Source organism: Tursiops truncatus, chromosome 11, assembly GCF_011762595.2.
Source record: "Tursiops truncatus isolate mTurTru1 chromosome 11, mTurTru1.mat.Y, whole genome shotgun sequence".
Lineage (NCBI taxonomy): Eukaryota > Metazoa > Chordata > Mammalia > Artiodactyla > Delphinidae > Tursiops > Tursiops truncatus.
Window position 1 is genome coordinate 10926905 of NC_047044.1, and position 23967 is coordinate 10950871.

General features: G+C 55.4%; 2 protein-coding genes across 5 annotated transcripts; one reads left to right on the plus strand and one right to left on the minus strand.

The window, feature by feature from the left end:
* Positions 1-5667: 5667 nt before the first annotated feature.
* Positions 5668-13014, minus strand: MPST (mercaptopyruvate sulfurtransferase). 2 transcript variants are annotated; one of them, XM_033866130.2, is made up of 3 exons: positions 12876-13014; positions 8484-9105; positions 5668-6255 (listed from the first exon to the last, which is right to left on the minus strand). In XM_033866130.2, the coding sequence occupies exons 2-3, from the start codon at positions 9076-9078 to the stop codon at positions 5957-5959; spliced, it is 894 nt and encodes a 297-aa protein (XP_033722021.1). In that variant the 5' UTR covers positions 9079-9105; positions 12876-13014; the 3' UTR covers positions 5668-5956. The 2 variants fall into 2 exon arrangements, with proteins under 2 accessions (XP_033722021.1, XP_033722020.1); XM_033866129.2 differs by having other exon boundaries at positions 12780-12920.
* Positions 12577-20794, plus strand: TST (thiosulfate sulfurtransferase). Of its 3 annotated transcripts, none has more exons than XM_019918626.3 (3): positions 12577-12754; positions 13907-14522; positions 20325-20794. In XM_019918626.3, the coding sequence occupies exons 2-3, from the start codon at positions 13928-13930 to the stop codon at positions 20621-20623; spliced, it is 894 nt and encodes a 297-aa protein (XP_019774185.1). In that variant the 5' UTR covers positions 12577-12754; positions 13907-13927; the 3' UTR covers positions 20624-20794. The 3 variants fall into 3 exon arrangements, with proteins under 3 accessions (XP_019774185.1, XP_073644311.1, XP_019774186.1); XM_073788210.1 differs by lacking the exon at positions 12577-12754 and adding an exon at positions 13171-13252; XM_019918627.3 differs by lacking the exon at positions 12577-12754 and adding an exon at positions 13248-13469.
* The last annotated feature ends 3173 nt before the right edge of the window (positions 20795-23967 follow it).

Sequence of the window (23967 nt, forward strand, 5' to 3'; positions counted from 1 at the left end):
CTTCCTCACTCTTCTCACATCTGTAAAGCTCTCCATTGTGTGTGTGGATGTACCAGAGTTTATTCAACCATTCTCCTATACACGTATATTTAGGTTGTTTCCAATATTTTACAATGACAAATACTGTACTGCTGTAACAAGTAACCCAATTCTGCTTAAGTGTTTTCCTATTGTTGGAGGTGTATCTTCAGGGAAAATTCCTGGAAGTGGGATGGCTGGTTCACAAGGTAAAGGCATATGCAGTTTCATTTAGTACCTATGTGATTTTTCAAGCCTTTCATGGTTCAGAAATGGGGAAAAGCCGCAAGAGGCAGGAGTGAAAGGGAGTGGAGGCTGACAGGGGAAGAAGGTGAGAACAAAGAGTGGACAGGAACCAGCCTCCCTAGGGGGCTACACCATTGCACTGGCTCCCAGAAGCCTCCCTGGTACCCAGCTCACCTAGGAACTTCTGGAAGCCCCTCCCACCTCATTCTGGGCCACAAAATTCTGCAGTTTATCACATGCTTGCGCCTAATTATTGTGCATGGTTTTTAGCACTCAGTGATTGCCTCCATCCTTGCATTCTTCTCTACCAACTGCTACTATGTTCTTTAAAGAGAGGAAGTACATCTTTAAAAATACATATTTATTTGGCTGTGCCGGGTCTTAGTTACAGCATGCAAGATCCTCTTTGTGGTCTGCGGGATATTTAGTTGCGGCATGAGGGCTCTTAGTTGTGGCATGCAGGATCTAGTCCCCCGACCAGGGATCAAACCTGGCCCCCCTGCATTGGGAGCGCGGAGTCTTAACCACTGGATTTATTTGGCTGTGCCGGGTCTTAGTTACAGCACACAAGATCTTCATTGTGGTCTGTGGGATCTTTAGTTGTGGCATGAGGGCTCTTAGTTGTGGCATGCAGGATCTAGTCCCCTGACCAGGGATCGAACCTGGTCCCCATGCATTGGGAGCACGGAGTCTTAACCACTGGACCGCCAGGGAAGTACATCTTTTATAGAGTCCTGGAGAAACGTATCAGAGTGACATGTAGCCTGGCAAGCCAGTTAGGCTCTGGTTCCATTATTCCTCGCCTGTGAGCAGAGGTGTGAGCATGTGTGCATGTGTGAGTGTGCTTGTACGGGGCTTCTGAAACTCCCCACCCAGACAGGACCCCCTCCCCAGTTCTGTCTCACAATGATGAAATCATTCCATCCAGAATTCCAATCCCAGCCCTACCCTTCCTGGGACCTCAGGCAAGTCACCTGACCTCTCTAAGCCACCATCTTCCTTACCTGTAAAATAGGGGATATAATAACACCCATTTCTCAGGGTTGTTGGATTAAGTGGGTACAAAACACTTAGCATCCTCCCTGGACGTGGAAAGTGCTAGGTAAAGAGGGATTATTAGGGTCTTTCTTAGCCTGGACGGGACATTTATGTATATGTCAAACAGGGACTTCCCTGGAGGTCCAGTGGTTAAGAATCTGTGCTTCCACTGCAGGGGGCACAGGGAACTAAGATCCCACATGCCATGCAGCGAGGCCAAAATATAAATAAATGAATATGTATACGTCAAACATCTGTGAAGCCCTGACCTGTCACTGTGCTGGGCCAGGAAGAGAACCATGAATAAAATATGTTACTCTCAAGGCGTCCAGGCCAGCACAGGGAGGCAGGAGCGGCCTGAGTAGGACAGAATCTTAGCAATGAATAATGCATGTATGTAGGGCTTACTGTTCAGGCTCTGTTCTCAGTGCTTGTATGAATCTGATCCTGTAAGGTGGGTACTGGATTATTCCATTACAGATGAGGAAATCAAAGCACACTCACAGCCAGGGAGCTGGAGGTCCAGATCCCTCCAGAGGCTGTGCTTTGAACCCTATCCCCTGCTGCTTCTCTACATGGAGTGAGGCGGAATGGTCCAGGGGATTCAGAAAGGGGCTACTGGCCCGTGCAGAGCTACTTCTCAGACCCAGAACAACCGGCTCCACCCTCTCCTGTTCCATTTCATCTCTGATACCCCTCGCCACACCTGCCATGGTCTGTCTGTCCGCCCCTCTCCACTAGGACAATTCCCCCCTCAGAGTCTGTCTTTATCCTCCATGCCCCAGATCCTGGTACAGGGCCTGCCCCTGTGGGTGTGTGCTGGAATTAACAATTGGACAGGTTGCATCTATGTGTCTTGGGCACGGGGCCGGGGCGGGGGGTGGCGGTGACTCGGACCAAGGCAGTGGGAATAGAGGTGGAAATCACGGGCCTGGGTGTTGATTGGCTGTGGGGAAGGGAGACCAAATCTGGAGAACTGGCTGCCGGGTCTGGGCACAGGTGACCCCTGTGTGGTGGCCATGCACACTGAGACAGGGAACATGGATAGAGGACCAGGGTGAGGGGCCCAGCAGGCTGCTGGAAGCCCTGGTTCAACACAGCGGTTTAAGGCCTAGAATAGGGGGCATTATACCGGGGGAGTGGGCCCACCTAGAAGCAGGTGGAGACTCTGCAGAACACAGATAGTAACTGGGAAGGACAGTTGGCAAGGATGATGTGGAGTTGCAAGGATTCGAGGACTGGAAAGTCACAGCAATGGGGGCCATTTAGCTTAGGGGCAAACTGCGGCCACAATAAAGTGATGAAACAGAGCTACAGAGAGTTCGGGTAACCTCAGTACACTGTGTCCCACCCTCTGTTAAATTTGGGGGTGCTTAAAATTATAAAGCTTCAGTTAACCTGAAAATTTCATCTTCTCCCGAATGACTCATTCTCCATGTGTTAAGGATAATAAGCTCCGTGCTGCTTATATAATGACTAGCTGGGGTTATTTCCAGTAGGAATGACCTACAATAGAAAACGCCTTAGAGCTTTCCCTTATCTGACATCACACCCACCCTGGGTGTGACAGGGCAGTTTGCTCCCATTTTCCAGATGAGATGACTGAGGCCCCAACCGGAAGGGGGCCTCGAGCAGTGCCAGGACCAAATAAGCGCATCGCTCTGTTGTTCAGCCCACTGTGTGGGGTGGGGGCTTCTTCGGGCCATGATCCCTGGAGGCAGCGAGCCAGGGAGTGGACACAATCCAGTGCAGCTGGTGAGATAAGGTTGGCAATCTTCTAACTGTTCCTGACACCGAGGCGGTGCTCAGCAAATATTTGCCAAGTAGACAAAAATTTCATCATCCCCGTTGTCCGATGTTGCAAGTTCCTGCCTGGAACACATGGGGCGGGTGGGACAGGTGCTGGCAGAGGCCTGGACTCTGCAGGGAGTGGTTAAATAATTATTTTGGGAGTTCAGACATGCAGGAGGCAGGGCAGGGCTCAGGGTGGCCCTGGGTCTCTCCTAGCCAACTCCTGCAAAGTTAAACCAAGCACAGCTCCGAGAAACCTAGAAAGGCACGTCTCCATCTCCCTTCTCCCGCTTCTGAACCTGTGCAGATCCATGGAGAACCTTCCCAGGAGGAAAAAGCCCCAGCTCAAATCAGCTGGGGTTCCTTGCTAGAGGGGTAGGGATGGTGGGTCTGGGGAGCGGGGTGGGAGCCTAACCAAATCTCCTTGCTTCAATCTCATGACTCAGCTCAAGGTGTCTCCTCGTGGAGGCTGGGAGACACTTGGCCACCTTCCATGAGCTTGCCATGTGTGTTTCCAAATCCTGAGTTCCACTCCCTTCTCCCTTTGATACTGAAATTGGGAAAACCAACTCGGGTTTTCCTAACCCACTGGAGAGGCTCCTACCCTGAGAATTCGAACTCCAGTTAGGCTCCTCTCTCAAAATAGCTGTGTGCCCTTAGGCAATCACTCAACATCTCTGAGTCTGTTGTAAAATAGATCGTTTCAGGATTTCTCTCTAAAAATATACCACGGGCCAGTTTCTCCTTCCTGGCTGGGAGGCTTTTCCAGGGCAGGGACGCAATTCTCATACTCACGTTCCCTGCCCCGCCCTCCGCCCCCAGCGCCCCCCCCCCCCAATGCTGGAGGTACAGGAAGCACTGAACATGCTGAATAAGTAAAAGCCCTTTAAAAAATAACAAGAACACTTGATACTGACTCTGTACCTACCACCAAGCTAAGCAGTTTCTATGGATTCTCTCACTGAACCCCCATATTGCTCAAGGAAGGTACGATTACTCCCATTTTAAAGATGAAGAAACTGAGGCTCAAAGAGGCTCAGCCATGTGTCCAAAGTCGGGCAGCCGTGCGTGGGGCAACAGAGCCAGAAGCCAGATCAGAGCCTCACGTGTGTTTGCTGACAGACCAAGCTCCTTGAAGAGGCAGAGACGTTTCCAGCAGAGAAGATGAGGTCTGTCTGAAACCAGCGCGAAAGGAAGGAAGTTTCTAAACTGTTAAATTCAGCCCCCAGGGGAAGGGGTTTATGATGGGCAGACAAGGGTCCCCTCCACGTGCGGATCCCTGTCTACAATGGTCCCGACTGCTGTCGTCAAGTATGGCCACTGCTCCTACAGCATTGGTGCTTAACTGGGGGGTGAGTTTTGCTTCTCGGGGGATATCTGGTCATATCTGGAGACATTTTTAGTTCTCACGACTGGTTGGTGCTGCTGGCATCTAGTGGGTAGAGGCCAGAAACGCTGCTAAACATCCTCCAATGCACAGAACAGTACCTACAACAACGAAGAATGATCCAGTCCAAATGTCCGTCATCCCGAGTTTGAGAAACCCTGAGCTGGAAAGATGGGACTCAGCACGGGGCTCTTGGCCAAGTCCTTGTCTGAAATCCCTTCTTCTGAAGTACGTATTGTTCCCATTTTATAGATAAGAAAGCTGAGGCTCAGAGAGGTGGGGGACAGGATTCTGTCCTGTTGGTCCCCCACAGATCCTGTGGTCTTGGGAGACACAACTCAGCCTCAGAGGAAATGTGCTGGGGACTGTAGGTGAGAAAGAGCAAATTCTGAGAAATCTGGGTCTGGTTCCCGCTCGTTGTGAACCCATCAAGTGACCTTGGGTAAGTCACTGCCCCCTCTGGTTTTTTTTCCTTCTAGGGTTCCCCCCAGTACTGGCTGACACCTGGCCCTTTGCTACCAAGAGGTGTCCCGGGAGCTGGAAGATGGGGAGGGGTAACCCAGAACCCAGGTTCTGACAGGGGGAGCCTGGGGCCTTCTCAGACACCCATGTCTACCTCTGCACAAAGACAAATGCAGAGGGAGAACAGAGCCCCTACTGGGGAAGCCTTGGGGGAAGGGTTCTCCTTGAGCAGAAAGGATCAAACCCCCAGACTGCCCACCCCCGTGGAGCTCCCAGAGCTTGGCCTCCAAGTGTGACTCTCAGAGTCGAGAGCTAGATTCTCCTCCGATTTGGCTAAACTCTGCCCTTCTCCGGAACATCCCGGCTGGGCTGACAAGTACTCCACAGCGTGGGACAGCTTCCCATTAAGTTCTGGAACCATCTCTGTCTTGAAATGAGATGTATGGCTTACCTGCAGGGGGTGTTTGGGTGTGATTCCAGACAGAGCACAGCAGATGCACCTTAAATAGCCCAGAAGCCGGAAGGGAGACCCCAGCCATAGAAGTAGAAGTAGAAGACAGTTCGCTGGGAGACATTCAGTCACAGGACTGGAAGGGCTCTGGGACCCCAGCACCGCTCAGAAGGCAGGGACAGCGTCCTCAAGACCCTCCGGCTCCACGAAGCTCCCTTGCTGGGCATGTTGGAACCACTGGCCAAAGAGCCGAGGAAAGCTGAGGCAGCCTCAGTTAGAAGGATGTAGCACTTGACTGTTTTATTTCCTCAGTAGAGGGGAGGTGGGGCTCCAGCTCAGCACCACGTGGGCAGCTCCCCTCCCCCTGTTCCCGCCACCACCTTCTCTGCTGCCTCCACTGAGAGCCCACGAGGCAGCGGAATTGCTGGCCTCTGGGATGTCACCCTATGCACCACCTGGGTTGGAGGAAGAAACCCTATACTGGTCAAAGCAGAGTCAGAACCACCAGGCTGGGCACTGCGGGTGGCTGGGTGTCACCCGAGCTTCCTGTGTCCCGCCGAGCCTCAGTGGGTCTTCCCCCGGCCCTCGGAGATGACATCCTCGGGCTGGGCGCGCATGTACCACTCCACCCAGGAGCCGTCATAGAGGGGCACATCGGGCTTGCCGCAGAGGTAGGCCCCCAGTGCCACATGACAGGCTGTGACGCCGGAGCCGCACATGGCCACCAGGGGCTGGGACAGGTCCACCTTCTTGTCCTGGAAGAGGCGGCGGATCTCCTCGGGGCTCTTCTCCAAGCCCTCCTTGGTCATGAACTCCGTGAAGGGGATGTTGATAGTGCCAGGGATGTGGCCGGGTTCGATGCCTGCAGCGGGAGAGCGAGATGCAGGGAACAAATACAAGGGCAGTATGAATGGCCCCTGCAGTACTGAGAGCCTTCCATGCGGCCACGGCGCTAAACCCTCTGTAAGCATCGTCTCATGCAGTCCTCACAGCCAGGAAGCCCGGGCACTGTTTACAGGAATCCCCGTTCTACAGGCGGAGATGCTGACGTTCGCAACTGTCCAAAGTCACGCATCTAGCAGACTGCTGCCTGGAATTTGAACCCAGGCCTCAGCTCCGAACCCAGGGTGGCTACTGTCAGAGGAGGGCTGTCCCCATACCTCGAACCCCACCAAGCAAGGGAACCTCCCTGCCGGACGGATGTGGCAAATTAGAGGCGCGCTTGGCCAGGTCTGAGGCTGTGGAGTGGGGACGATGGGGACGGTGATATTCTCCACTGATTCAGATGGAGCCTGTACACAAGTCAGCTCAGCCACCCTGACAACAGGCCTGCTGGCTGTTTACTGTTAGCTCCCGTTTTACGAATGAGCAAGCCTGCTTGAGGTAAGCGTTAAGCACCCCTGTAAAGAGCCAGAGCCAGGGAAGCACATGTTAATTTTATCACTTCCCGTTTCTTGAGTGCATCCTGTGTGTGCAAACACGGAACTAAGTGCCTTACACACTTGCTCTCATTTGACCCTCACTTCATCCTTTAAGCTCTGTGCTCTGCCCTGACTTTGACATGCAGAAGCTGCAGTTCTGAGATTAGGTGACCTGCCAGACGTCACACAGCCGCTGCGACCTGGGGCAGGGTTCTGAAGCCAGGTCTGGCTCTGGTTCGCTGCCCTATGTTGCTCCACCCACCCCGCCCCACCCCCACGCAGGGGGCTGAGCTGAAGTGCCCCACAGGTTCAAGGCGGCATCCCTTAGGCTGAACCGTCGTGAACTGCCACCGATGTAGGTTCTAAAATGGTTGGCTGGCTTAGCACGGGGAGATCAGCTCGGTGCTTTGTGACCGCCTGGAGGGGTGGGATAGGGAGGGTGGGAGGGAGGGAGACGCAAGAGGGAAGAGATATGGGAACATAGGTATACGTATAGCTGATTCACTTTGTTATAAAGCAGAAACTAACACACCATTGTAAAGCAATTATGCTCCAATAAAGATGTTAAAAAATAAAAAATGGTTGGTTATCAGCCGTTTCCTGCAGTTTGACCTTATGTCAACAGCTCTGCAGGGTTGCGTGTAGCAGGGACCTTGTGAATTCACCAGATCTCTCTGGGGTATCGACTCCGTCCAGCTACCAGGTTAGTCTTCAGGATGTGCTGGGAGCATGGTGGCCCTCAGGTCACCCCAAACGGTGCTAGGACAGGGTGAACCCAAGCTACTCTAGAAACAAAACAGAAGCTCCATCCGACCCCAACGCAGGGGAATGGGGGATGCCCTTCAGGGAGAGCTTCCCAGAGGAAACGGCAACATCCTCGCACCCGCCTCGAAGCAGACACGAGACAAACGGCTGGGGGATTACTGGCTGTTCACTGCAGGTAAAGGTACTGGAGTTCAATGCCTGGCTGCTTCCTGAGATCTGGGGCAAGGCAGCCATTCGAAGGTTCCATTTCCCCTTCGGTATGATAACAGTACCCATCTAAAAAGCTCACACCAAAGGGGCCACTGACCCACCTGCATTGTGGGGACCCCTCCCCACCTCTGCTCCTTGCCCGGGGAACCCAGCCCATGGGCAGAAGGCCCTGCCCCAACCCGGGCGGGCAGCCACACTCTATTCAGTTTCCGCTCCAACCTGGGGCAGCTACCTCTCTCTCTACTTAGCGCCCCTCTATCCTGCCCTCTGCAAGGCTCTGGTCCCTCTGAGGGCCTTTCACTCTCCACCCCAGACTCCACTTCCCCGGCTTCATCCTCCTCAGAGATGGTCCTACACCTGGTCAAGCCCCCTCTCTTTGGGGCTCTTCCTCAACTGGGCCTGCCCACCCCTCCTATTTGGCAGTGACCCCTATATCCATAGTACTGGGGTGGGGCTGTTTGGGTTCTCACACTTATACTGGGCCCCCTGGGTTCCCAACTAGTTTGGGGTGGAGGTGGGACAAGTATTATTGCCCCTACTTTAGAATAACGCCAGTGAGGTGACTAGAAAGCAATTCTCGGCCCCCACCCCATACGGTGGCCTTTAAAGGCAAGGGCGAGGCGAGGGCAGTGCTCAGGGTGCGCCTGACCCCGAACCCCAGGGACCTCCCGGGCCCCTCGCACATCAGGGTTACCTTCTCGGGGCTCGGGCTCGGTGCCCTGGAAGCGGCCAGCGGCGCGGGCGTCCACCACCTGGAAGCGCCGGGATTCGAGGTTCTCCTTGATGTCCTCGTACGTCTTGACGTAGGCGGGGTCCAGCACCGCGTGGAACTCTGAGGGCTCTGGGCGGCTCTTGCCTGCACTCAGCGGGAGGCCCTGGCGCAACCAGTTGCGGAGGCCGCCGTCGAGAAGCGACACGGTGCGGTGGCCGAAGGCGCGGAACATCCACCAGACACGCGGCGCCGAGTAGAGGCCCTGATCGCTGGCGTCGTAGACCACGACGTGGGTAGAGGCGCTCACGCCCAGGCGGCCCGCGTACTCGGCAAAGTGCGCAGCCCTGGGCAGCATGTGGTCGTAGGGCGACGTGCGGTCGCTGCACTGGTCGATGTCAAAGAAGGCGGAGCCCGGGATGTGGCGCTCCTCGAACTCGCGGTGCGCGTCGCGGCCCAGCTTGGGCAGGTACCAGGAGGCGTCGAGCAGCTGCAGGGGCTGCCCGGCCCGCGGGGCCCGGAGCGCTTCGGCCACCCACTGCGCCGACACGAGCGCGCGGAAGAGCTGCTGCGAGGCCATGGCGGCGGCGACACCGGGGCTGCAGGTCTGGCCGACAAGGAGGATGTCAGGAGGGAATCGAGGGAGAGGCCGGCCGGGCCGGGGGTGGGAAACGCCTGTGTCGTTGGGACTGGGGCGGGGCTGTGGCCAGGGGCGGAAGGGGCGGTGGAGCCCAGGGAGGTCAGAGTCCAGGGAATGCGGAAAACCATTGGTGGTGAACCCGGAAGCAGACGTCGGTCACCGGGACCTCCTCTCTGTTTTCCTGCCAAGCCTTGTATATATACACAGAGCAGTGACCGAATGAACGTGACCCCTTGGCGGGGGCCCTCACCGGTGCTTGCTGCAGGGTGGGTAGGGAGAGGGCCCAAGCAGGGGAAGGCCCCACTGGCACTTTAAGGCAAGTAGGGGCAAAGTCCCTCCCTAAGACGTAGCTCAGCTTTGCTTGCAATCAACCAAGGTCCCTGGTGGAATTCACTCATTCATCAATCATTTATATAAGCAGCCACAGAGGAATAGCAGCTGGAATTGCCTGAGTCCTCCCTATGTGCCCTTTAATTCTCACACCTTACACCACTGCAGGACACAGGGTAGGCTCTCAATTATCTGCTGCATGAGTAGCCTCAAGAAGGTTGCTTTTCTCCTCACTGTTTCACAGAGGGGACACTGGAGTTCACAGAAGTGCACTAACTTGACCAAGGTCAACAGCTAAGAAGTAGTGGTGGTGCCAGGCTTCACACCAGGCAGTCCAGCAAGGTCAGATTTTGCCCCTGGAGTTTCCTCTCTGGAAATAGTGACTTAGGGCCTCACTCCCTCCCGCCCCTCCTCTCCCTTGCGGGCCAGTAGCGCAGAGTACAGCAGTTCACCAGCGCACCATGACAAGTCAACTCACGGCCTTCCAGGGCAGAGGTGCTCCAGAGATGCCCCAAACGTGCAAAGCGCCTAGGCAAGCACCTCCCCCCACCCCCCACCCCGCCCACCGTCCGCCCTGTCCAGTAGGTGCCTTTGGGCAGGTAGAGAAAGGTGCCCCTTCAGCCAGGCAGAGGCACAGCCTCACCAGGGCATGGGGCTGGATGAGTGGAGTGTGAGCTGCAGGTCAGCTCCACTCAACCCCCAGCCATGCACCCCCTGTGCAGGGCGCAACCTTGCATTCGTACCGGGCAGCCCTGGCGCCAAGGGGAAGGGGGTGGGTAGAGAACGGAGCGTGTTGCGGAGTGCCCCTGCGGGCCGTATACTAATGAGCACCACAGCCTTCAGTAGTGACTGTGGGGTTGCCTGTTTCTGAATAAGACCACTGGTGGCTAGAGATATGCCTTGCCCTCGGTCACAGATCTGGTCAGGGGCAGCCTCAGGATTTGCAACCAGGTTGCAACTTCTCAGGCTAGACTTCTTCCCCAGCCCCAGGTCAATGACGACCAGGGCCTAAGGAGTCCACGGCGGATTACCTGGTGCCCAGCGCCCTCCTGCAGTCTCGCTGCAGCCTGGCTTTTGGGAACCATGTTTTCCACGTGGCCAGGCCCTATGCTGGACACTAAGAAACTCTTGACTTTGTCCGGCCCTGGGAGTTAAGGCAGCCACAGGCCTGCTCAAGAGACAACATAATTGCAGAATTTCTGGAATTCAGTGGGAGCACAGGGGGGCCGCTAGCTCAGCCTGGGGTGGGAAGGCGGGGGAAGGTGGGAGGAGGGGAAGTCCAAACTGATTTGCTGCAGTCAAACTGGAAACCACAGTTTGACCTTCAGGGTGAGGCTGCCGAAGAGGCTTTGGCTAAGGGGCGATCTCAGTGCAGTGCCTGTGGATTCCGCCGCAGCTAGATAATTTTGGGGGATACAGCGGGCCCCTACTTGAAGACCCCATTGTGAACCACAGCGGCCCCTGCCCCCTCCCCATTCTTGGGGCTCCTTGCTGTTTTCCCCGAGGATCCATTTAGAGTGGAAAGAACCCTGATTTTGGAGCCAGAGCCCCTCCAAATCAGTGCAAATCCACTCCCCTGCTTAACTAGGAGTGTGAAAGCGGGCATGTGAGGGTCCTTGCGCCATTTCCATTTCTTATAGTGGAGCTTCCAACCTTCACCTCTTACAGTGAGGGTTAAATAATGAACGTTGAGGCGCCACCATAATGCCCTGCGTATGGCTGGTTTTAATCATCATTAAAAACAGCTTCGGGCTTCCCTGGTGGCGCAGTGGTTGAGAGTCCGCCTGCCGATGCAGGGGACACGGGTTCGTGCCCCGGTCCGGGAAGACCCCACATGCCGCGGAGCGGCTCGGCCTGTGAGCCATGGCCGCTGAGCCTGCGCGTCCCGAGCCTGTGCTCCGCAATGGGAGAGGCCACGACAGTGAGAGGCCCGTGTACCGCAAAAAAAAAATCCCATTATTTCTTCAAAGTTACTTCATAGGTGGCTCATCCTGCCACACACACACACACACACACACACACACACACACACACACACACACACACACACAAACACACACACACACACACACACACAGCCCCCTATGCTGGATTGGCAGTTCTCAGAAAGGACCGTGGGAGGTAGAGGAGGTTCCGGAAGAGCAGGCTGTGTGTGTCACTGAAGGGTGTGGACCAGGTCCCCAGGCCCTGCTCCGGGAGTCAAGGACCCCAAGACAAGCAGGACAGCCCCAGGCCCGTCTCCAGAGTGTACACAACTGTGCTAGGGGAAGGGTGAGTCCCAGGCTGCCATCTGGGGTGGGCCCTGGAATAAGAGGGCTCCAGTCAGACTGGGCATTCTGCAAGGCCTTCCCCAGTCTCGCCCTTCCTGGCACCCTCTCTCCCTTCACTGCAAAGCACAGAGCTCAGAGGACTCCCTGGGTAAATGCTTATCAAAGTATGAATGTTTGCAACTTTCGGTGAGAATATAATTGTTTCAGAATAAAAAGCATTTTTTAAAGGGGGATGAGAAGAGCATTCCAGGCATGTATAACAGCATATGTAAGAGCTGAGTAGGGGCAGTGGTGTCCCCGCCAGCTCGCAAGAACCAGTTGTTAGATTTGCAGGAATTAGGCCAACTGGCTGTTAAACACAGCCACTGTTAAAAATTAAATTATGTACATTCACAATGAAATAGGTTAAATTAAGAACAAAGGCAGTGTTTTAAAAGTACGTGGCTTCAGGGATGAGCAAGGTAAACAAAAGTAGCCCCTGCCGGGTGGGTTTCCCATCGGGTTTAACCAGCAGCCTGAGCTCACCGCCACCGCGGGCCGCTAGGCAACTCGCTGGGCCTCTCTCTCTGGTCTTTAAATAAGTTTCTGGCCTACTCCGCAGGCTTGTTGTGGGAAGTAAGCGACACCCGTGGGAGTACCCAGTAAAGTGCCTCGCCAAGCAGGCCTTGACAAATGTTAGCTCCGTTTCACTCTAGCAAGTTCTTTGCCAGTTTGTCCTCCTGGAGCCTCTGGGTCAGCTGGCCTCCCTGGCTTCTCCGTCAGGCTTTATTAGTCCTCCTCCCTCCTACCCTCTCCGCTAGCACCAGGTGATCCCGGCCCCCCCCCCCCGTCCCCCTCCCCCTGCCACTCACCCCGACCCCACCCTGCGGGCCGCCCCCAGCTGCCGCGGACAGCCGTCGTTAGAGTGAAGCCAGGGGCGTGCCTTCCCTCCGAGACTGCGGCCCCCTGCTCCGCTCAGGCCCCGCGGGGGAGCCCTGAGCCGCGCACCCGGACGATCGACCTCCCCCTAAAGAAAGGCAAGCGCAGCGCCGCAGCAGTTACCCCAGTCTCGGGCTCCCGGCTTCCGGGTTCGGCCATGGCCCAGCGCAGAGGGCCCCCTCCCCGCGCTCTCAGCTGTCCCCCGCTCCCGCCACCAACCTGCGGCCGGCCAAAGGGAGGAGACTCCGGCACAGCCCACCCCGAGGCCACTCGGAACCCTCAGCTGCCGGCGCCTTCCACTGGCCAGGCCGTGGGGGGGGGGTGCCCGCGCCGCCCAGCCCCGCTCCGCACCGCCCCCGCGCCGCCCGGCGCCCCCGGCGCATCCTCGGGGGTCCGAGAGGCGGCACGAGCCCGGGGGGTGGCCGGGGGCGGGCGCGGCGCGGCGTCGGGGGCGCGGGGCAGGGAGGGCGGCGCGCGATCCACCCCCAGGCGGCGGCGCGATGGTGTGGGCCGGCCGGGGAGTTGCGGGCTCAGGGTTTGAACCTGCCAACTTCTCCAGCCCGCAGGGGTGAGCGCCGGGGCGGCGGCAAGGGCGAGTGAGTGCGGCGGCGTGGGGCGGAGGCAGGCGCCCGGGCCGCTCGGGATTGGGCCGCCGACCGGACCACCTGCCACCCAGGGGAGGGTCCCGGTGGCGAGAGCGGGGTGGGGTGCCCCGGGAACCCTGGACCCAACTGGGGCAGAGGGCACTGGACCGGGCCGGACTCAGGCATTCAGGAGGCGGGCGAGCCCAGGTTGCTGAGAGGCCGCAGGAAGGTTTGCTAGACGAGAGGCGGGGGCGAGGGCGAGGGCGTGTGCGAACCCTTCCCCATGCGCCCACTCCCCTACCCTACCAGGAAAGGAGGCTCTAAGCCCAAGATGCCTTCTTCCCCCATCTTGGACATCTTTTCGCCGCACTCTCTGGCAGGATCCTGAGGGCGAGTATTGTAGCTTCTGGGGCCAGACACCCTCCCCGCCAACTCGTCCATCTGGAGCCCGCTTGCCCCAGCCCCTTCTGCGCGGGAGGGGTAGCAGAGAGCGGCGGAAGCAGGCTTTCCTTAGGGAATCTGCAAACCTAACCCCACTGCCTGATTGCTGTAAACACGACACCCGTGGGGGAGTGCAGTGGGCAAAAAGCTCCTCCTCCCAGGCCCCACCCCACTGAACCCACAGTCCTCATTGCCGGTCTCTTTCCTGGTTCCCACCCGCGCCAGGTGATACGGAGAGCTGAAACCATGGTTCAGCAGGTGCTGTACCGGGCGCTGGTCTCCACCAAGTGGCTGGCGGAGTCCGTCCGGGCTGGCAGGCTGGGCCCTGGCCTTCGAGTGCTGGACGCCTCCTGGTACTCGCCGGGCACCCGCGAGGCCCGCAAGGAATACCTAGAGCGCCATGTGCCCGGCGCCTCCTTCTTTGACATAGAGGAGTGCCGGGACAGAGCGTCGCCCTACGAGATGATGCTGCCCAGCAAGGCGGGCTTCGCCGACTACGTGGGCAGCCTGGGCATCAGCAACGACACGCACGTGGTGGTGTACGATGGTGACGACTTGGGCAGCTTCTATGCGCCGCGGGTCTGGTGGATGTTCCGCGTGTTTGGCCACCGCACTGTATCCGTGCTCAATGGTGGCTTCCGGAACTGGCTGAAGGAGGGCCACCCGGTGACATCTGAACCCTCACGCCCAGAGCCAGCTGTCTTCAAAGCCACACTGGACCGCTCCCTGCTCAAGACCTACGAGCAGGTGCTGGAGAACCTCGAATCGAAGAGGTTCCAGCTGGTGGATTCACGGGCCCAAGGGCGGTACCTGGGCACGCAGCCGGAGCCAGATGCAGTAGGTAGGTGTCCCCGTGGTGGGGATGGTCCCTGGGGAGCAATGCCCAATGGAGAGATGGGAAGTAGGATGTCTGAGACCCTCTCCAGGTTTTGCCCTCAGTACCCCCATGCGGGCCTCAGTCTTTCCATATGTAAAATGAGAGGGTAGAGCCCAACCTAAAGGCTTTTCAAGCTCTGATGCATGAGGACGTACACATGTGTTCCCATAGCCACATGCTAAGGCGCGACCTAGCATCTGTGTGGAGTGGCATCAGCAGAGGTGACTGATGACACATCCACCCACATCCATGCCCAGGCGCTAGCTCCACCACATGCCCAAAAGTGTCCGTGAGCCACACATGCGTCGCTGAACAGAAGCTTCCTCAGGACCTCTCTAGTTCTTCAGAAATTCTTAGAGACATGAACAATGCTTTTCCCCAGCACCCCATCCCTCCCTCCAGCTCTCCTGGACCCCCTGACCTTCCTTAAGTTACTTGCTCAGTTAAGTGGCAGTGTTAGGATTTGAACCCAGTGCTGCCTAGTTTCAAACCAGTGCTCTAAACCAGGATGCACCATCATTCTGTCCACTCCCCACCTCCCAGGGCCAGCGGGGAGCCCTTCCGCTAGGCATCTTTAGGGAGATGGCTCATGAGTTCTCTCCTTTGGACAAAGGGTGTGTGTGTGGGGGGGGGAGGGTTCTACACTGCTGGAGGTGGGGGGAGTCTCAGGAGAGGAAATGCTGAGTTCTAGCTAGAAACTCCTAACAGAGAGGACCACAGAAGTCTTGCCATCACCCCTTCTGGGCGCCCTCCAGCCCCTGCCTGGACACCGCTGGTGGCCAGGACCTCACGGCTCTCAGGGCCTCTCGGGGCCCAGGCTGGCTGAGCCCTCAGGATGGCAGGAGGGGGCTGCGGCTCTGTCCTCAGTCAGGGCGCCTCTGTGGAATCCAACTGCTGTGCAACGTTTGGACTAACTTGTTGAAAAATCCCTTCCTTTCTGCGCCTCTGAGGAGAGAGCGCTGTGAAAGCTGCGTCCAACACTCTTAGAGCTGGAGGGCCTGAAAGGTCACCTCATCAGTCAGAAGAGAGGCTGTGGTGCACAGAGGAAGGAGGAGGTCAAGCCCACTTGGGTAGTTAGTGGAAAGCGCGGGGCTCTGCCCTTCCCATCGTGGCTTTCTCCGAGCCCCGTGTTCTTCCTGCCCAGCTTGCTCTCTGAAGTTCTGGAGTTGAAGATTCAAGTTTGTTTAGCACCTTCCAGAGACTCCTGGCACGGAGCCCCTGCAGCCTCCTCCTGGCCTTGGTTCAAGGCACCTTCACTCCTTGGGACTTAAGCTGCCGCTGGAGGGAGGAGAGGTGGAATTGTTTCTCTAGCTGCTCGCCATCTTGCTCTGAAGCAGACAGAATAAGTAAAGGGAGAGTTTAGATATGCCAGATCCCATCTCCTTACTCCCATTTTAGAGATGAGGAAGCTGAGGCTCAGAGAGGGGAAAAGCCTGCGGCTGCAGGTAAGACCTCCTGAAAGCCCCGAATTCTAAAGTCCCTCCCCCTCTCCGTGGCCCGCTTCCTCCCTCCTCCAGTTCCCATCTGGAGACCAGGGAGCATGGACCCCAGTTTAAGCCCTGCTCCTCCTCTGCGCTGGGACCTCAATCAGCTAATTGCTTGGCCTCCTTGGGTTCCCTTATAAAATGAAAAGAGTAATGCCAGCCCTACCTACCTGGCTGTGTATTTATTAAATGCAGCAGTGGCTGGAAAGGTATTTTGAGAAGGATGAGGACCTGCGCAAAGGCCGGGCTGCTTGGAAAACCTCCCGTACAAGACATTTGGGGAATATTAGGGCCCGTGAGGCTCTGCTGAGTTCACAGTCCCCTGCTTGTGGCGGGATCACAGAGGCACCCCGTGGGCTCAACTGTCCAGATGTAACATCCAGGGAAGTGTGGGTGTCCCTGGAAGGAAAGACCCCCAAGAGGAGCTGGAAACAGGGCCTTAGAAACCCGACAGCCACTTCCTGCCGGTTTCAGGCGAGTAACTTCCCCTCTGGCCTCAGTTTTGTGCCCCCAGTGCCTTCAGTCCTGTTTGTAAGGGGCAAAAGGTGAGAGTCAGACAGACCTGAGTTTACATCCTGGTGTGGCCTCGGGCAGTTCCCTCCACCTCTGAACCCTCCTCCTAATGAAAGGGACACCACTTACCTTGTAGGAGCCTTGGGGAAAGGGAGGGAACAGAGGTGGGAGTTGATCCAGCTCAGTGTCTTTATAAACTTACTCTCTTTTCCTCCCCACCGCCCACCCCAGGTGGGGGGTCCATGAGGGTGAAGAGGGAGGGTATTGACCCCCTAATGCGTACTATTATTTGCAGGACACTTTATATACGTTCTCCCCCGGGTACCTACAGCAGCCCGACAGGGGAGGCAGGCGGGGGTTCAAAGTGGTCCCACTTTGCAGGTGGGGAAAGGGAGCAGAAACTTCTCTGTCCAGACACAGAGGCCAAGACTTGACCCCAGTCGCAAGATCAAAGTGGTGTTATTTCCCAAGGCCACTGCTGTGTAAGCAAACACGGGGATGGGGTTGGAGGGTGGCGGGGAAAGGTCATAGCTTCCAGGTGTTGCTTCATGTTGCATCATGGGGTTGTATGGCTCCTGCCTGTGTCTCCTCCCAGGGATGGGGACTGGGGTGGGGGTCAGGGAGAGTGCTGAGCAGCTTCCCAGCCGCCAGGGTTGGGGGCTGCCCACTGGGGCTGCCTGCACTGGGTTCCTTAGTGTCTTTAGGACGAAAGCAAGAAAGAGCTACACAGGTTTTCCTGACCTTGAAAACCCATACCTGTCAGTGACCCGAGGGATGCTAGTTCACCAACTAGACCAGCATCTCCTTGCCCAAAGCTTGAACATCAAGTCCCAGACCTCTGAGCAGGCATCAGGAGAGGTCATCTCAGCCATTCCCCTGCTTCAGCCACTCTTTCCAGGAAGGCTCAGACTTTGGGGTTGGGCACACCTGACTGCACATCACACCTGTGCTGTGTGTCATGGGGCAAGTTACCTCACCTCTCTGGGCCTGGACCCCCCATTCGTGCCAGGAGGCTCGTCTCTCTCCCCAGCTCAAAGTTCTTGAGCTAGCCCACTGTCTGGTGCCCGAGGTTTTGAGCGTGGTGGCACGCCTGCTGGGGCCAGGGAGAGCCACAAGCCTGCAGCTGAAGGTGGACTTGGAACAGCAGCAGGAGCCCTTGTCCCTGGGCGCCAAGCGCCTTTCCCCTCGTTGGCTGTTGGCTGTTCTCCGAGGTTCTCTGGCCAAGTTCATCTCAGCCCTTCCCCCATGAAGGCGGCCAGTTCCTGCTCATTTAAATTCCTCAGACAGGTCCTGAGCCTTCCCTGGCAGAAAGGGAAGGCTCCCACCTCCCGATGCTGGCCCAGTGTGGGGGCTGGAGTCTGTAGAACGCCCTGCCCCCAACTTCTTTACTCAGAGTGGTGCCTTTTATTAATTAGAAGAAAACAATAAAACTGTTTCATCAGGGATGGGTGGAAAGAAACAAAACAGCGTTCAGGACTCAGCGAACACTTGTGCTCTTCAATGCACTTAAATCCAGCCCATGGCCTGGGTACTGAAACTTTTTCTTTTTGTGGTGGGATTTCAGTTCCCCGACCAAGGGTTGACCTGGGCCCCAGCAGTGAAAGCATGGAATCCTAATCACTAGGCCACCAGGGAACTCCTTGAAATATTTTAAAGTTGGGTTTCTTGGAAAAGAACACCTTTGAAGCCAACAGACCAGTTGCCCTTCATTGGTAGGGTCAGTACACACACATCTGATCTTAGATCAAAGTTTCCTGACAAAAAGTGAAATCACAACAGGAAGAAATCACTGTAATTTTATAAGTCAGGGGACTTCCCTGGTGGCGCAGTGGTTAAAAATCTGCCTGCCAATGCAGGGGACATGGGTTCGAGCCCTGGTCCAGGAAGATCCCACATGCTGCGGAGCAACTAAGCCCGTGCGCCACAACTACTGAGCCTGTGCTCTAGAGCCTGCGAGCCACAACTACTGACCCTGCGTGCCACAACTGCTGAAGCCCGCACGCCTAGAGCCCATACTCTGCAACAAAGGGAAGCCACTGCAATGAGAAGCCCGCTCATCGCAACGAAGAGTAGCCCCGCTTGCCGCAACTAGAGAAAGCCCGCGCGCAGCAACAAAGACCCAACGCAGGCAAAAAAAAAGGAAAAATTTAAAAAAAAAAAAAAAAAGGGAAATCCTTTTAAAAAAAAATTTATAAGTCAGGACATCTAGTCAATCAAAGGAGCGCTTGATTCGCGCCAGCACATTTTGAATCGTCTTTGGCCTCGGGGTGAGGAGAATGGGACTTTGCTGGCATGATTGCTCACCTCCTGGGTGCCCACGGTCATTAGGGGTTTTCATCTGCAGAAGCTGACTTCCCAACAAGCCTGTGAGGAAGGTGGAGTTATCTCCCCATTTCAAAGGTGGGGAACCGAGGCTCAGACGTGCAGGACATGCCTGGCTGCACGCTGGTGCCCTGATTACCCCCGGTCAGGTCCTTTCCCTCCCACTGCTGCCCAGTCTGGTCCTGCCCTGCCCCACAGTCTGGGTTAAGTGGGGAATTTTGGAGGAAGGGGAGCCCAAAGAGACACCCCAACCTTCCTCGGGCCCCCCTCCCAGTGCCCAGTCTGCCAGGGTGTAGGGCGCTTGGGGACAAGGAGTGACCTAGGCCTTGGGTCTGCACGTAGCTCCAGCTCTGGCCATGGCCCAGCCCCATTTGCCCCACATGCTGGCTATTCTGAAGGCAGATTTGGCAGGGGGCCTTCCTGGGTGCAGAGTAGGTTCTGGAATGGACCCTGGAGCTAGCCTAGCCCCCATTCTGCTTCCGTCAAAGCCTCTCAGGGCTGCTAGGAAGGTCCTGAAGGGACCACACTGCCCCCATTCTCACCTGTCCCCCGTCGTAGGTGGGGAAGTGGTAGAGAAGCAGCAGCATCTGAGGGTGGCTCGGCCAGCTGTAGTAAGTCTGTGCTTTACCCTATACAACAGCCCTTACACACGCAAACACTCATTCCCACTTTACCCACGGGGACACTGAGGCTCAGAGAGGTTATGTGACTTGCTTGAGGTCACCTTGCCAGTAAGTGGCAGAGCTGGGATTTGAACTTACGTCTAAAACCAAGTCACAGGCTCTTTCCACACTGTGTGCTTGACAGGAAAACCACGGGCCTCGGTGTAATCCTGGATCTGCCTTTGCCTCTCTGTGGCCTCAGGCTAGCCTTTCCACTTTGCCAAGCCTCGGTGTACTCATCTGTAAAATGGCGTGACATTATATTTAGTGAATTATGTGGTTATGTGTTTAACCTCTATCTTCCTTGCTAGACTAACCTCCCTGAGAGCCTGGGCTGTGTCTCCCCTTCACCACCGTGTTCTCAGCAATAGCCCATAGCATTTGCAGTCATCATCCCATTTGCTGTTCTCCACAACCCTATGAGATAGGTACGTACCACTGAGCCCATTTTACAGAAGAGAAAACTGAGGTTCAGAGAAGTGAAGCAATTTGCCCAAGGTAAAGGTTAGTAGATGGTAGAGCCAGGACTCCTCCCTGTCCTCTCAAGCAGGTAGAACATTCCTGCTTCAAGGCAGATTTTGGTGTGGGGGGGGTGGTGTCATGAGCACTGGATGTAGGTAGCGCTGGAATAAATTGAGCTCTGAGAAGGGCAAAGATGTTATTTTTATTTGCAAAGCTCCCTCTCCTTATAGCCACGGTTGATTGTGACCTCCCGGCCCCACTTACCCCCATCCACTGTGTCGCTCCTAACCCTGTCCTTCCCTTTGTCCTCTACCCCTGCCCAGGACTGGACTCGGGCCACATCCGAGGCTCAGTCAACATGCCCTTCATGGACTTCCTGATGGAGGATGGCTTCGAGAAGAGCCCGGAGGAGCTCCGTGCCATGTTCGAGGCCAAGAAGGTGGACCTCGCAAAGCCCATCATCGCCACATGCCGAAAGGGTGTCACTGCCTGCCACATCGCCCTGGCCGCCTACCTCTGCGGCAAGCCCGATGTGGCCATCTATGACGGCTCCTGGTTCGAGTGGTTCCACCGGGCCCCCCCGGAGACCCGGGTGTCCCAGGGGAAAGGCGGGAAGGCGTGAGCAGTGGCCTCTCCTACCCTCGCCCACAACTCCTGCCAGTGGAGTGACCCCAGCGTGGCCCGCAGCTGGTCCATGCCTCATCGGCTAAGGAGATGAACAAGTTTTTAGAGTTAATGGGTAGAGCGCTCCTTTTCCCAACAACACTGGAATAAAACTGGCCTTTTCCGAGTAGCTGTGTGAGCCCGTTTCTCCTTTGGTTCCGTCCTTACCCCATGTTTCCTTCTCCTTCAGATTCCTTAGAATCCACCGAGGAAGGGAACCTCCACACCCACCCACACGCTGGGGACACTGCTTTATTACTTAGTTTTGGCAAAGGAAGCCGCCTGTTGCTGCCTGTCAGATGGAGCACGCTGGGACCTTTCCTGGAAGGGGTACCAGGAAGCCAGACAGAGTGAAACCTAGGTTAGCCGGTGCACCATCCCTTCCTGCTGTGGGTCCAGCCCTCTAGGAGGAGGGGGTGGGAGGGGAGACAGCTGGTCTTCACCTGAAATGAGTGTTCAAAGAGGTGTCCCACAGGCCCTGGGGCCTTTCAGAAGAGGCGATGCTCAGAGGCAACTCAGTGTTCACTGCAGCACTATTTACAATAGCCAAGACACGGAAGCAGCCTAAGTGTCCATCAGCAGAGGAATGGATAAAGAAGCTGTGGTGCATCTATACAATGGAATATTACTCAGCCATAGAAAAGCATGAAATAATGCCATTTGCCGCAACATGGATGACCTGGAGTTTATCATACTAAGTGAAGTAAGTCAGACAAAGACAAATATCATATATCACTTATATATGGAATCTAAAATACGATACAAATGAACTTATTTACAAAATAGATACAGACTCACAGTTTTCGAAAACAAATTTACGGTTACCAGAGGGGGAAGGTGGCGGGGGGGATAATTTAGGAGTTTGAGATTAACATATACACACTACTATGTATAAAATAGATAATCAACAAGGACCTACTGTATAGCCCAGGGAACTCTACTCAACATTCTGTAATAACCTATATGGGAAAAGAATCTGAAAAAGAATGGATATATGTATATGCATAACTGAATCACTTTGCTGTGCACCTGAAACTAACACATTGTAAATCAACTATACCCCAAAATAAAATAAAAATTCAATTTTAAAAAAAGACACGACATTGTAAATCAACTTATGCCAATAAAATTTAAAAAAAAAGAAAAAGAAATAGGCCAAAGGAAGGTGGTCTCCACCTTGGATGCCCTTCCTGGATCAGAATAAGACCCTTTGGGGAGCGATGGGGGGAGGGGCTGGAGAAGCAGCATCAGCCCCTGGGAGGAGGTCTTTGAGCTCTGGCAGCGGGAATCAGGAAGCTACAGGGAAGCAAGTAACCTGGTAGACCGGGACCTATGTGACTGCATTTGGAGTTTCCCGGAAACAGGCTGTCTAAACCCTCCTTTGGGGCTTCAAGATGATTCCAGGCCCCACCTAATGGGGATTCTCTGATCCCAGCTGTCCAGTCTTCCTGGGTTAAGTTTGGACAAGAGGAGTAGGGCCAGGGACCGAGGTTGTCAGTGATGGACCCCAGCCCCTAACCCAGCGTTGGGGCAATCAGATGCTCTGTTACTGCTGCGGGTGTTGGGTTAGGGGCAGGGGGCTGAGGGCCCATGGGGTCTGCAGTGGAAGAGGGCTAGGGCAGTCTGGAACCCTCTTGCCTCCATGCCATCCTTCTCCTACCAGCTTTAGGTCCGTTATTGGAGCCTTTAGGGGCCAAAGAGCCAATCTCAGGGGATGAAGACTCTCCCCCCACCCCTTCCTCCTTCTCCAGTCCCAGAGCTCATTCCATCAACATGTTTACTGAGCACCTACTGTGAGGTGGGCACTGGTCCAGGTGCTGGTGACATGGCAGTGAACACAATCTCCCTCCTCATGTGTGCTTCACATCCCACCTGGGGGAAACAACAAATGTACATATATATATGTGGTATAAGATGGTGACACAAGTGCTGTGGGAAAAAAGAGTAATAAAGGGAATGGGGAGTGTGGGGTGGGCTACGATTTATTTTTTTAAAGGGTGGTCTGGGAAGGTGAGCAGAGTCCCAAAGGAGGTTGGAAAAGTAAGCCACATAGATATCTAGGGAAAGAAAGTTGAAGCAAAGCGAATGGCCAGTGCAAAGACCCTGAGGCAGGACTGGGCTTGGTGTGTTCAAGAAACAGAGGAGACCAGCATGGCTGGGGCCAAGGGAGTGATCAGGAAAGGGGGAGGAGATGAGGTCAGAGAAGGGGGTGGACATCTATGGTAGGGCCTTGCAAATCAATGGAAGGACGACAGGTTTTACTCTGGTTGAGATGGGAAGCTACTGGAAGGTTTTGATTAGAGGGGTGACATGATCCAAATAAGCTCTAACAAGATCACTTGGCTGCTGTGGTGGGAAAGAGACTTGGTGGATAGACTCTAGGGTTGTCCACATAATCTCTGCCTCCTGACGTCCACCCCCTGTGCAATCCCCTCCCTTGAGTGTGGGTGGAAACCGCAACTTGCTTTTAACCAACAAAATATAGCAATGGTGTGGGATGCTGTCTTATCTTGAGCTGCTATAACAGGACTGGCTGGCTTAAAGCACAGAGGTTTATTTCTCACAGTTCTGGAGGCTAGAAGTCCAAAATCAAGGTGCCAGTGGATTTGGTTCCTGGTGAAAACTCTCTTCCTGGCTTCTCATTGATTGTGTCCTCACATGTTGGAGAGAGAGATGGGAAGAGGGGGAGAGCAGTGCTCTGGTCCCTCTTTCACTTCTTCTAAGGACAGCAATTCCATCATGGGGACCCCTCATGACCTCATCCAAACCTAATTACTTCCCAAAGACGCTACCTCCAAATACCATCACATTGGGAGTTAGGGCTGCAGCATATGAATTTGGGGGGGACACAAACGTTTAGTCTATAATAGTTGACACTTCTGTGATTACAGTACGTGAGATTATAATGCCCATCTTGTGCTGGGCATTTTCCTTTGCTGGCTTGGATGAAGTGAGTGACGTGTTGGAGGCCCACATAGCAAGGAACCGAGGATGGCCTCTGGCTGAGGCCCTCAGTCCAACAAACCATGAGTAACTGTGTCCTGCCAACAACCTCATGGTCTTGGAAGCAAATCCTTCCCCAGTCGAGCCTCAGAGGATAGCACAGCCCCAGCCAACACCTTGACTGCAGCCTTCTGAGGCTCCAAAGCAGAGAAGCCAGTTAAGCCATGCCCAGACCCTGACTCACAGAAACTGTGATAAAGTATGTTAGGCTGCTGAGCCTGTGGTAATGCTGTTACGGAGCAGTAGATAATCAATGCAGGGCACAGGAGCAAAAGAAGGAGACCAGGGAGGAGGCAAATC